At 43.6% G+C, this 13759-nt stretch overlaps 2 protein-coding genes across 11 annotated transcripts in view; both read left to right on the top strand.

The window, feature by feature from the left end:
- The window catches only part of Itsn1 (intersectin 1), a 193227-nt gene that overhangs the window by 46039 nt on the left and 133429 nt on the right, over window positions 1-13759 (top strand). For all 10 annotated transcript variants that reach the window (XR_008218920.1, XR_008218921.1, XM_052741204.1 and 7 more), the window contains exons 2-4: window positions 8861-8920; window positions 11321-11413; window positions 12614-12677. Coding sequence is in view for 8 of the 10 variants with exons in the window: in XM_052741204.1 (XP_052597164.1) it covers window positions 8893-8920; window positions 11321-11413; window positions 12614-12677 (185 nt within the window). In the remaining 2 variants the exon portion in view is untranslated. The remainder of the gene's footprint in view (window positions 1-8860; window positions 8921-11320; window positions 11414-12613; window positions 12678-13759) is intronic.
- Window positions 5087-8849, top strand: LOC128112249 (fibroin heavy chain-like). The gene has a single exon (XM_052741206.1). It carries the CDS (start codon window positions 6722-6724, stop codon window positions 7679-7681), a length of 960 nt encoding a protein of 319 aa, XP_052597166.1. The 5' UTR covers window positions 5087-6721; the 3' UTR covers window positions 7682-8849.

Raw genomic sequence — 13759 nt, forward strand, 5'->3', positions numbered from 1 at the left:
CTCAGACTAGAAGCCTCTCAGTACTCATCCAGAATGAATCTCAGCTGAACTGTTGCTCAAAAGCCTAAACGCTTAACCAACTAGTTCCTCATTTTCACACCTTATATACCTTTCTGCTTGCTGCCATCACTTCCTGGGATTAAAGGTGAGGCACCATGCCTGGCCAGTGTGGCTTTAAACTCACAAAGATCCAGATGAATCTCTGCCTCCCAAGTGATAGGATTAAAGGTGTGTGTGCCACCATTTTCTGGCCTCTATATCTAGTGGCTGTTCTGTTCTCTGACCCCAGATAAGTTTATTAGGGTGCACAATATTTTGGGGAACACAATATCACCACATTTCCCCTTTTTCGTCTGAAATTAAAAAAGCTTATAACTAATACAAGAAAAACTATATCCAATAAGTACAATAACTATATACAATATATACAAGCAATAAATACTTAAACAATGTCTAGTCTATTTGCATTTGACAGATTCAGACAAAAACTCCACTATATATATTAACAATGTCCAGTCCAGTAACATTTGATAAACTCAGACAAAAAAAATTTCATTATTTATCCTATTTAAAACAAGTAGTTCCTTTTTAAAAGTAGATTCAATAACTGACCTTTTTATCTTATCATATCCATATTCTTTTTTCTTTTCATAGTAGATTCAATAATCTACCTTTTGTCATTTTTATATCTTCTCCTTTTTCATTTTAGAGTAGATTCACTGATCTACCCATTTATCCTATTACTTCTTTATCTTTTTTTTCCTCAGAGTAGATTCAATGATCTATCTCATATCTATTATTCTCTTTTTTCTTTTTTAAACAAAAACTCTGAATCTAATCTCCTTGTTCAGCTTTTTTCCTGACCATTAACAATTAACAACTTGTAACCAACCATCATAAATAATGACAATATCCATAACTTATTAAACAACCAAAACCTCCTATCCCACCTCTTGGGAATGTGGGCGTTGTTTTCTTAAAATTACTTCCTGCTTCCTGGGGGTGAAGACATCTTTAGGGAATCCTGAAAAGAAAATTTCAGGATGGCCAGCCTCTAGGCAGCAAACATGGATGCCAGCCTCTAGGCAGCTTGGAGGTTCTTGACTGTTGCCTTATAATGACTCCTGGAATCAGATGGGGCATGCCCCCCCACACACCCCACCCCCGCCATTGTGTTCTTTTTAAACTCTTGGTGGTTTAAGCTCTTAGTGGTCTTTCTAGTTCTGGGTAAGCGTTAATACCAGCTTTGCAGTTCCTATTACCAGTCTTGCAATTTTGATTGAGATTGTTTGAAATGCTCTCAGGTCTGTTGGAGGAAAACTGCTGGTCTAACAAAATTGAACCTTTTATAGTTCATGATGGTATATTGCCATTGTTTAGGTCTTCTTGCATTTTTTTTATTTTTAATAAAATTATTGAATAATTTATTATTATAGCAATATTTTGTTATTATTCGTGTTTGCTTTGTTTTAGATGCGGTCGCACCTGTGTTCCAAACTAGCTTAGCGTTCAACATCCTCCTCTTAGCCTCTTCCGTGCTGAGGTCGCAGGTGTGGCCCCTGTACCATTCCTTTCCTGTAAATTGTACTGAGCAATGATAGATTTTTGTGGTGCTAACTCAAAATAAGATCATTTTTCTTCAAGAAATTTTTTTAGAATTATTTTATGTGTTTGAGTATTTGCCTGCATATATATGTATGTGTACCACATGCATGTCTGATGCCTACAGAGGTCAGAAGAAAGCATCAGATCTCCTGGAGTTGGAGTTGTGGATAGCCTTGAACCACCATGTAGGTGCTGGGAACTGGACCTGGGTTCTCTACAAACACAGCGCTCTTAACCGTTGATCCATTTCTCTACCCTGACTTGTTTCTCTTATTTTCACTTTATAATTACCTCTATGCCAATATATAAGAATTTTGTTGATTTTTATTTAGTACATTTGCCTTTTATCCTACAACTCTACTAACTGTTGTTTTCTAGATTTTCTGGAGTTTGCTATATTGAGTGTGTGTGTGTGTGTGTGTGTGTGTGTAAGAGAGAGAGATGGAGAGGGGGGAGGACATCTTGCAAAAGTTGTCTCTCTTGTCTCTCTTTCCACTGTATGGTCCTGGGTATCAAACTCGGGTCCTCGGACTTGGCTGCAGGTGCCCTTACCCACTGAGCCCTCTTGCAAGCCCTGCTGATCTTTTCATAGATGCTACCTCTCTTTTCGAAGAAGCTTCCTACAAATTCTGTTTCACTGAGAGGTTTTTTAAAAAAAATTCATTATTAAATGTTGAGTTTTTGTGAAAAACTTTCTTCTGAATCCATGGAAATCATTATATAGGCTTTCTGCTTTATGCTATCAGTAAAATAAATTACATTCATTTAAACTGTGATTTGGGAGTGGCTTTTCATTTGTATTCTAGGGGTCTTGCTGTACCTTATTTATTTTGTGCTGTCTGGGTTTTGTGTTAAAGACAGGAGATGAATAACATGTGATGTGTCCTTTTTGAAGAAGTTTGCCTGACTTTGGTCTTGTTCTCCCTTCAGTGTTTGATAGAATTCACCAGCGATACTGTTGGAGGCTTTCTTTTCTGGGAATGCTCTTATTCCTAAGGTTCTTTCTGTAATAAACACAAGAGGATTCCAGTGGTCTGTTCTTGTCCCCCTGCCGCGCCTTTAATTAGCTGCCCCCATCACCTGTCATCCTAGGTTGTTTCTAGCCTTCCTCTCACTGGGTCTTGTAGACTTGGTGAGATGACCTTCTTTTCTAGACAGTTGACCTCATTCTTTGCCATTGTTTTTTAAAGAACTAGATTTTAAATCTGCTTGTTTTCTTTCTTCCCTGTTTGTATTTTTATTATTTCTTCTGGTTTATATTGCTTTTTTTTCTAGGTTTTTTTTTCTGCTTCATTTAATGATGTTGTCATCTACAGTAATGTTGGATCATATTTGTAGCTATCCTGGTATTCAGAAATTTCCATTCTTTTAAAGCTAGGTTTCTCTTTCTCTGCTGAGGATGTATATCTTCCCACCCCATTCACTTCATCTATGCCTCATGGAAAGTATGATAACTGTTCTAAAGACTTAAGAGATAATTTCCACATTTTGTCATTAGGGAGTTGGCATACGTTGTTGTAATTTTTTTTTTTTTTGAGTGTACTGCACTTGGCCACTTTCCTCACTGTTATGACCAAACACCTGCTAAGAACAGTGTAAGAAAAGTCTCACTTCTGCTTGTACTTAGGAGTGGCAGCAAGAGTGTGAAGTGGTTGGTCACACTGACATCAGGAAGCAAAGAGAAGAAGGTTGGTGCTCAGCTCACTTTCTCCTTTTTATCTCAGACCCCAGCCCGTGGGCTGCTCCCACCCACACTGAGGATGTGACTTTCCACCTCAGTTAGTCCAGTCTTGAGGTTTCCATCACTTTCCATTCTACCCTAGCTGTGTGGTTTCATGCTGTTTCCACTGGTCTCCTCTACAGAACAATGCTGACCGTGGGTTTTTCCAGGTGTCTGAGTTAGGTTTGCATGTAAATTCTCCCTGTGTCTAGTGGATCTTTCATTCCTGCTTCAGTTTTCAAGACTAGTTCTGTGCCACTGTGATTGTCTTGGGACCACAGATCAGGTGTGGGCCTGAGAACAGTGTAGTGCATTCACAGGCCCAAGCATTCTCTTCCAGTTTCTTCTTTCTCGTCTTTTCCACACTCTACAGGGGCCTTTTTTGTTTTGCCCAGAAATACTGGATTTCTGTTGGAGTTTTGGTCTCTGCACCTCACCTCACTTCCCCGTCCTGGGGCAAGGCTCATAGATAACACAATAGGGGGAACTTGGTTCCTCTTCTCTTGGTAGCTAGCCTTGTGTGCTTTGAACGGAGTTTTGGGTCTAATAAGGGGCCAGAGGCCCAGCAGCAGGCTTCAGTTGCTACAGCAGCGACAAGAGCCTGGCTTTATGCTATCTTGCATGTGATCATTTTCCTGAAACACCACAGCTCTTTACAAATTATTTTTCAAATTTAATAATAAAATGGTACCTGGTGTTGTGCATGCTTGTAGTCCTTGCTAGGGAGGCTGAGGTGGGCAATTGTGAATTGAAGACCAGCCACAGTGGTTCAGCCACAGGCTGCCCAGGTGGCACAGAACTGAAAGGACCAGTGGGTGCCTGGAGGGTTTCTCCTGTCACTTAGTCAGTCTGTTACACCTTCATCTCAGGTTCCCTGGGAACTTAGAACTTAGCAGTGATTGGTATTTGGAGGACTTAGGCTTAGAAGGACAGTCTGTGAGAGGGTTCCAGCCTCATCCTTAGATCAGCTTTTGACTGTTAGGTTAGTGAACGAGACTGGGAGGAGGCACACCTTCATTCAGTCCTCACAGTGGTTTAATTTTTACTAGATAGATTGTATACTACTAGCCTGCTGAAGATCAAAGATCAATGACCCCAGGAGTTCCGAGGTGTAGTCAGGAAGTGGAAGAGATAGAAAAGCATCCCATCCCAGATGCTGGACTCAGGGTGGAGTCTGCAGGGTTGTCCCTCAGCAGATGCTCAGTGCAGGGTTGTCAGTAGGGCCGCTATCGGCAGTGTGTCTCTACTTCCCCTGCATCTTCCAAGCTGGTCTTTGTGGGAGAGAACCACATGGGATGGGAGTCCATTTCTGTGGTGAGCAGCCATTATTCTTAGGTTCTCTGACAGGAACTGATAGTAATTATACTTTGGCCATCAGTTACTATACTTCTATCTAGTTTTGACTCTCCCAAGGAGCTGTGAAATCCTTAAAGTAAGGAATAACATGGTATTCATAAGAATGGTGTGTATGAAAATATGACGAAACTTATTGTTTTGTATAATAAATGTATGCTTACTAAAAAGAATAGTATGCTTTTTAGTGCTCTCATATTATAGCTTAATATTAAGAGTGCACTGATTATAACTTAAATTGAGGGCTCCTCAGTTTTCTTTCTGGAATGGTTTTGGTAACAAATGTTTGTTTCTTCAAGATTTATTCACACTAATCTCTAAAATAATTTTTTCTGGTCATATTTCAATTTTATATCTATATTGCCAATCTTTTTTTTTTTTTTTTTTTTTTTTTTTTGTTTTTCGAGACAGGGTTTCTCTGTGTAGCTTTGCGCCTTTCCTGGGACTCACTTGGTAGCCCAGGCTGGCCTCGAACTCACAGAGATCCGCCTGGCTCTGCCTCCCGAGTGCTGGGATTAAAGGCGTGCGCCACCACCGCCCGGCTTTGCCAATCATTTTTATACATTTTGTACTGTTTAAGAGTTTTGTAATTTACAGGGAGGTAAATAGACCCCTTTCCTCCAGATCCATCACTTTATGGTACACCAAACCGAGCTGCAAAAGAGTAGCACGCTTGTCTGCGTTGTGTTTATTACAGAAGTCTAGGGTAACCTAACATTAGCTGACCAGTCGCTGTAACTCAGTGTCAGGGCTACGGTGTAGTTCAGTCGTAGAGTACTTACTTGCTTAGCACGTGGGGCTCAGATCAAGTCCCAACCCTGAAAGAAAGAAGAAAAACCCAGAATGCTAATAAAAGGGAAAATAGGTGATTACTTCACTAGTAGCTAAGAAAAAGGCTTCTAAAAAACTGGCATCCATTCCTTCCTAAAAACACTTCAGTACAGTAGGAATCAGGGGAAACTACCTAGATGTGAACCGGCGTAAGACCAGCAAAGCACCAGCTGAAGGGTAAAGGCCTGAGTCCGAGGCAGGCGCTACAACAGTCACTTCTGGCCCAGGAGGTTCATAGACCCAGGGTTTGTGATGGACAGAGGGAAGATCTCTATTTCCAGATGAAACAGACCTAGCAAATCTAAGATACGTATTTGCAAAACGAATGGCCCAGCAAGAAAGTGGCATTGCACTCTTCTCATCCTGCCCAGCTTTCTCTGGTGAGAGTGAGCAGGTCTGAGGATGCTGACATTTGGAAGTGTCCCCGAGGAAAGACATTTTAGTCTACTTGTTGTCTCTCTACACACCTCCCTCCCTCCCACTGTTAATGTAAAGGAGCATCCAGGGGTCACCAGAGATGCACTCAGAGCAGCCAGGCAGCCAGTGATAGAAGAGGAACCATAAGGACCAAATAGTTCAAGAAAGAAGAAAACTAAAATGCAAATAAGTCAGAAGTCAGAAGTCCAATGTCCGTAAACACTTAAAAGGTAGAGTATGAAGAATAGATAGGAGTAGAGAACAGGAAAGGGCTTCTGGAGGCTTACAGAAATACTTGGAGGAACCTCCATAAACACTGGATTTGAGGTGTATTAAGGCGAGAGAACCGCGTTTTTTAAATCCCAAATTTCTGTCAACTTTGTTTTTGTTAAGCTGTTGAGATGGTGTCTTTGTTGTACAGGACTGACAACTCTAGCTGGCCTTGAACTCAGATCCTCCAGCTCCTCCTTCTGAGTACTGGGGTTATAGGCACAGATTATCACATCAGACTACATTTACCTAAAAATTCTAATGGATGCCTTGTACTCTTTTTGACTGTGGAAATTTACTATAACAAAATTAAATTAGGTACTGTATTAGTTCCTTTTCTATTGTTTTGATGAAACATCGTGACCAAGGCAACTTATAGAAGAGTTTATTTTGGCTTAAGGTTCCTTAAGGATGAGAGTCATGATGGCCGAGTGCAGGCATGATGGCTGGACCAGGAAGCAGGAAGTGGGCAGAGTGCAGGCATGATGGCTGGAATAGGAAGCAGGAAGTGGGCAGAGGGCAGGCATGATGGCTGGACCAGGAAGTGGGCAGAGTGCAGGTATGATGGCTGGACCAGGAAATGGGCAGAGTGCAGGCATGATGGCTGGACCAGGAAGTGGGCAGAGGGCAGGCATGATAGCTGAAACAGGAAGTGGGCAGAGGGCAGGCATGATGGCTGGACCAGGAAGTGGGCAGAGTGCAGGCATGACAGCTGGACCAGGAAGTGGGCAGAGTGCAGGCATGACAGCTGGACCAGGAAGTGGGCAGAGTGCAGGCATGATAGCTGGACCAGGAAGTGGGCAGAGGGCAGGTCTGATGGTTGGACCAGAAAGTGGACAGATTGCAGGGATGATAGCTGGACCAGGAAGTGGGCAGAGGGCAGGTCTGATGGCTGGACCAGGAAGTGGGCAGAGTGCAGGCATGATTGCTGGACCAGGAAATGGGCAGAGGGCAGGCATGATGGCTGGACCAGGAAGTGGGCAGAGTGCAGGCATGATGGCTGGACCAGGAAGTGGGCAGAGGGCAGGCATGATGGCTGGACCAGGAAGTGGGCAGAGGGCAGGCATGATGGCTGGACCAGGAAGTAGGCAGAGTGCAGGCATGATGGCTGGACCAGGAAGTGGGCAGAGTGTAGGTATGATGGCTGGACCAGGAAATGGGCAGAGTGCAGGCATGATGGCTGGACCAGGAAGTGGGCAGAGGGCAGGCATGATAGCTGAAACAGGAAGTGGGCAGAGGGCAGGCATGATGGCTGGACCAGGAAGTGGGCAGAGTGCAGGCATGATAGCTGGACCAGGAAGTGGGCAGAGGGCAGGTCTGATGGTTGGACCAGGAAGTGGGCAGAGTGCAGGGATGATAGCTGGACCAGGAAGTGGGCAGAGTGCAGGCATGATGGCTGAAACAGGAAGTGGGCAGAGGGCAGGCATGATGGCTGGACCAGGAAGTGGGCAGAGGGCAGGCATGATGGCTGGACCAGGAAGCTGAGAATTTACATCTGGCAAACTTGGCAAACCAAGCCGAGGGAGCAAACTAGAAATGGTGAGATTCTTTAAACTCTCCAGTCCTGCCCCCGTTACAGACTTCTTCCAGCAAGGCCACACACCTGCCTCCCCAGCAGCACCACCAACTGCAGACTAAGGCCACTTGTTAGTCAAATTCACACTCACCACAAATAAGAAAAGGAGTCTTTAAGTCTGAAGTTTTTATTTGTGGAAGAGGATTTTATTTCTTGTTGGCTGCTCATGAGCAGGAATGCCTGATGGGAAATTTTGGAACATTGGTTTGGTATTCTGGGCAGGCATTACTAAATGAGTACTGTTTAAATGTATCTTATAGTTTTGTTTTGAGAATAGCTTTATGTAGCCTCACCCGGCTTTAAACTCACTGTGTTCCTGGGCATGACCTTGACCTCTTGCCCTCACCTCCTAAGTGCTGAGATTGAAGGCCCAGCATTTCTCTTATACTGTATTTTTTGAAGGGTAGCCCTTTATTGCTTGTGTGTGAGTATGTGCACCACAGTGTGAGGTTAGAGGAACTTGACGAGGTTGGTTCTCTCCACCTTTATGTAGGTTACAGGGATTGAACTCAGGTTGTCAGATTGTTGGGCGGCAAGTGCTTTTATCCACTGAGCCCTCTTGCCTGCCTGCCTCTCCTACTCTTCATGGAGCAATTCAGTGTCGTTCTTGAACGCACAGGCTATGGCATTTGCCCTGCTCGATTCCCTTCTCTCTCTCACTCTCTCTTCCTTACCAGCAATGCAGAGTGGAGTTAGTAGAGCCTGTTGCTGGGCCATGCATTCGATTAAATGATCGGAGCGATGTACCACCTTATACAGTGTTCGTCTTATGTTAGGATGAGTGCTTAGATATAGATGGTCAAGAAGATACGTTACCAAGTGTCAGATATGGCACTGGCGAGTGAACAGGTCGTCCTAGCTGGCCATGCACCAGAGCGTCCTGTTGCCAGTCCACCGGCATCCACCCTTGTTTCTGGCACTAAGAATCTGTCCAGGGAATTAATGAAGAACCCTTTCATTGTGACTTTCGTTTGTAGGGCTGTACTCTAGCTCTGGTGTTGATGTCTGACAATTAAAGATGGCATGTTAGTGTGTTTATAGACAGACCTGAAGTTTTCCTAAACTTACGTATTCCATTTTAATTACAGGCGTCGATTAGCAAGGTAAACGTGACAGAACCATGGCTCAGTTTCCGACACCTTTTGGTGGTAAGTTTTGAAAATTGATTTCTTAATATAAGTTGGGGCCAGATTTTAAGACTTTTCACTGATGGGATATTTCAGATAAATTAATAGAGTTGAATTGAGCTGGGGTATAACTTAGAGGTAGCGTGCTTGCCAACATGCGTGAAGTCCTGTGTTCGGTCTTCATTGCCACAAAAACAAACCAACATGAATAGAGAAAATCACACAGTCAACCCTCATAGTATACTTTGGGATGCTTCAGTGACTAGAGACTCCATTTTGTTTCAATGGGTTGTTTTGAAATAACTCCAAGACATCTTAACCTTTCATCCCTGAAGATTTTACTGTGTTTATTTACTAAATGATAAAAACTAAAGTATACTACTATTACCAAACATCTAAAATTCATACATGTATTCTACCTATAAAATTTACATTATATCCAGTTCAGACTTTAGGCAGTTTTTCATTATTTTTGTTCAAATTGAAATCCAAATAAGGTACATGGGTAGTTCATACCTCCTTCTTGCTCTCAGACTCTGCTCACCTCAGGTTCTTGCTTGCCTAGTTTATTTGTTGAACTGAATGAATCATGTTATATTCTTTCAAAGCCTGGATTTGAAGCATGATAATTTTTCCTTTACTTTATCCGTTTGAAACTCATCAGCCTGGGTAAAATGTTTTTCTGGCATGTTATTCATGCATGCCCTGTTTTCTTGTCAGTGTTGGAGTTTGAACCCAGGACCTGATGTATGTTAGGCAAGCACTCTCTCACCGAGTTGCACCTTAGCCCAGAATCTTTTAACAAAACAAGTTTGTGATGCTAAGGTGATCTTGGCAGGGCTGTGGACACAGCACAAGGTGTGATGCCCTAGTTAGGTCCTGCTTTCAATCCCTGGTATTGCCAGAAACCAAAAGGAAATGTAAAGCAGATTTCTTGTGTCAGTTGTAAAGAGAATGAGAAGGCGCCATGTGTCACCCCCTGAGCACACCTGTGAAAGTCTCTGGGATTCCAATCAGACTTTTCCAGACCTTCAGTAATTTTTTTGTTACATGGATTTTTGTTTTTTGGTTTGCCTTTTTAAAGAAGTATATAATTTTATTTGTCTATTTTTGGCTTTCCTTTTGTTGGTAAGTATGAAGTACAACAGGACAGTAAAAGTCCTTTTACTTTGTAGGGCCTCTAGTCTGAGGGGACAGGTGTCTGTCAGAAACCTTTCTGAGTCATATGACACAGTGTCTGAGTGGAGCCTGCTGTCACTGTCACACCCTGAACAGAGGAGAGTGTAGGTAGAGTGTTACAAGCACAATCACATCGTGTAAAACATGGGCGCTGTATGTTCCCAGCTTGGGGACAGTGGTTGGTTTTCACAGAGTTTTTTTCTCCATCATTTAATGACTTCAGTGAATTATTTTTGGAAGACTGGGGACTAAAGATTCATATTTGTCTGAATTGTGCCTCACTGAAGTTGCTTCTGAAAATGACTATTCTGAAAAAGCATATGCTCTGTGTTTGGTCATTAGTTTTATCAGAATATTCATTTTTAGAAGCAGCTTCAGTGAGGCACAATATAAACATCATACAGTTGACTAGTTTTAACTGTGCCGTTTGGTGATCATCAGTACATTTGCAAAGCTGTACAACCATTACCAGATATTTGAATATTTGCATAGAGTCACACAAGATTCTGCTTGTGTTGGAGTGCTACCTCACCACCACCACCACAATCACCACCACCTCCACCACCACCACCTCTACCCTCCACCATCACCACCGCCACCACCGCCACCACCACCAGCAACACCACCACCACCACCACCACCACCACAATCACCACCACCTCCACCACCACCACAATCACCACCACCTCCACTACCCTCCACCATCACTACCACCATCACCGCTGCCACCACCACCAGCAACACCACTACTACCATCACCACCACCATCACCACCACCATCACCACCACCACCACCACCACCACCTCCACCACCACCACTACCTCCACCACCACCACCACCTCCACCACCACCACCACCACCACCACCACCACCAGTACTGGTATTGCCACCACTACTTTTTTTTAGTGCTCCTCTTGAATTTTCATGACTTTACCTGTGACATTTTAGGCACCTGATAGTAAAGTTTTAAGCTTCAATTACCTTAGTCTGTTTCTTAGTTTTATTGAAATAAATTACTGACTTCTTATGTTTTCATAGAATCCTAAATGTAGAGTTATGGGACAAGTTTCTAGGAAGTATTTGAACTATTTTTTAAATTGCTTTGTTCTTCTTTTAGACTTTAGACACATGTCTGCCAAGGACAGTGGTTTATCGCACCATTTATAGCATGCCCACAGAACTTTAAAGTGCTGTGGACATCATGTGTCTGAACATCCGTCTGTCTTGTCTTTGGGCCGCAGGTAGCCTGGACATCTGGGCCATAACCGTGGAGGAGAGAGCCAAGCATGACCAGCAGTTCCATAGTCTGAAGCCGATATCCGGATTCATCACTGGTGTGTGGTCCGCCCCTGTGCGTTCTTCCTGAGCAGTAGGAAATCCGTCATGCGGAGTAGAAGTGGCACGTGTGACCAGTGGGCCTTTAATCCACTTGTCCTCATCCTGAACCTGTGCTTTGGTTACTTGTTTTTGAAGTTTTGTTTATCGTTGTTGTGTGTTCTGGGGTGGTCGAGAAGGCAGAGGATAGCTTTGTGGGGTCAGGTCTCCCCCGGCTTCCCATGGCTTTTAGCAGTCCAGCTCGGGAGCTCAGGAGCTCGGGCCTCAGGTGTTGACTCTTACGCAGAGCACTCTCAGGCCCTCAAGACTCTGTTTTTGAATTGCTTCTCTTGTAACACCTTCAAACCTTTTACAGTCCTTCATGAGTGTCCGGCCGCCTGCTGGACATCTTTCTGACGAGATCTGGCTGTAGTCAGAGCACTACAGTCTTTAAATGGGGTCAGATCTGTGTCCTGAGGCTAAAGTTCTAACCCTGCCTGGCCTGGGAGAGCAGCAGACAGCAGACACTTTCCAAGGATTTTATTGCTGTCTTTGAAAGTCCTTTCCTGCTGTTTGGCCACCATTCAACAGTTCCCTGCAGGAAATGGGAATCTGTGTTTCCTAGGAGGTGTTTTTATATTTGTTTTATGATAGATCTCCAGCTTACTGATTGGCAGGACTTTTTTCATTGTTGCGGGTTCTGTGTTAGTATCAACAGCGTCAATATTCAAAGTAAAAACTTTTTATAGAGTTGTTAACTAAGGAGTCCTCTGTGTGTGCTTTGTTCTGTGTTCCTCTCTTATTGTAAAAAAAAAATAGCCTGTAAATCAGGTGTTAAAACAGAAAGGCTTATATTAGTCTACCAGTTCAGTTCAGGACCGAGGCTTGGCTGATGACCTAAGACTTTTCACTAGGCCCCACCTCCTGAAATCTCCAGCACCTCTCAGCAGCAGCAGCCTGGGGCCGTTTGGGTAGTTCATCTTGTCTGACCACAGCCTCAAGGGGATGGCGTCCATCCCGGCAAATGCCCCATCTTTTCAAGTGTGGAATTAGGTGTTTGTAATGAATTAGATATTAGAGACCTCTGACCTTTCCCATGGGGTCATTGGTGTTCTCAGGGTAACCAGCTTCCTAAATGATTTTGTAGTTTTGCTATAAGAGGATTTCTGTTCACTGCTGCTATTCTGTTTCTCCTGAAACCTTCCCCACTTACTTTACAGGTGATCAAGCAAGGAACTTTTTTTTTCAATCTGGGTTACCTCAGCCTGTCTTAGCACAAATATGGTAAGTTGGAATTATGTGTGAGCCGAATGTAAAATAAAACACTGTCATTTGTTTGGAAATGGAGTTTCTTATGTAGAAAGAGAGTGGGCAGGCCTAGCCAAGAACATCCTGTCACTTTTTCCAGAGACTACTTTTGCAAAGGGCCACCATTTGAGTGGCCATGCTGTGCATAAACATTCAATTGTGACGGAAACATCTGAATTTGGGTAGTTTCCCACTATTGGTTTGGGCTTCATGCATATGGTGCACACTTATTTAAATGCTCCCATTTTTTCCTTTCTAATGGAATTATTCTTTATCTTTCACTCTTTGAGACTTAGTAGTAGTTAGAAATGACTGATGCGTTGTACAGTGTGATACGCGACCAGTGCGAAGTAAGTGCTGACTTCTGTCACTACAGGAGTTGCTCGTGAGCATGAGTAGCACAGGCTGTCAGATAGAGTTTGGGTTCTAGGTTCCCAGCTCTGGGGGGCAATGCTGAATTATGATGCCCTGTAAGAAAGCCACATTTTCCTCTGGCTCTTACCAGGACTGCAGCTCCATTTCCTGAGGGTGTTGGTGTTAGGGAGAGCACTTGGTGTAAATAAAGGCACAGAAAATGTAGTCCTTGATGTAGCACTGTCTGTCTCGGCTGTTGGGAACATATGTTTGCCAGTTTTGGCCTCGATTTTTGATCTAGGTAATTGGCATGTTTGTATTTTGTTTCATAAAGTTGAGTGGGTTGGCAGAAAAACTGTACATGACGGATTTAATGTGTGACTTGACATATAATATCATAGGTCATCAAAACAAAACCCAGGAAGGTAGGTCTTAGCGTCAGAGACCGGAGCTTCCGGAGCTTCCACACAACCACACTGTCCAGCTAATCACCGAGACATGTAACACGCGCACTATTGTGTCAGGTCGATTCGGACTGAAAAGTAACTTTGCAGTCCTGGGCTGTATCGGTTGCCTGCCATCATTTTTTCTGGTTGCCAGCATTTTGGCAGCCAGTCTCTTCCCTTCTTCCCACTGGCGAGCTTGCTTCCACGCTGCTCTTCCAGTCCTAACCGCTGCTCCATTGGGGCTGGGACGTAAAAGGC

Source organism: Peromyscus californicus, unplaced genomic scaffold (genome assembly GCF_007827085.1).
Source record: "Peromyscus californicus insignis strain IS unplaced genomic scaffold, ASM782708v3 Scaffold_16__1_contigs__length_79575227, whole genome shotgun sequence".
NCBI lineage: Eukaryota > Metazoa > Chordata > Mammalia > Rodentia > Cricetidae > Peromyscus > Peromyscus californicus.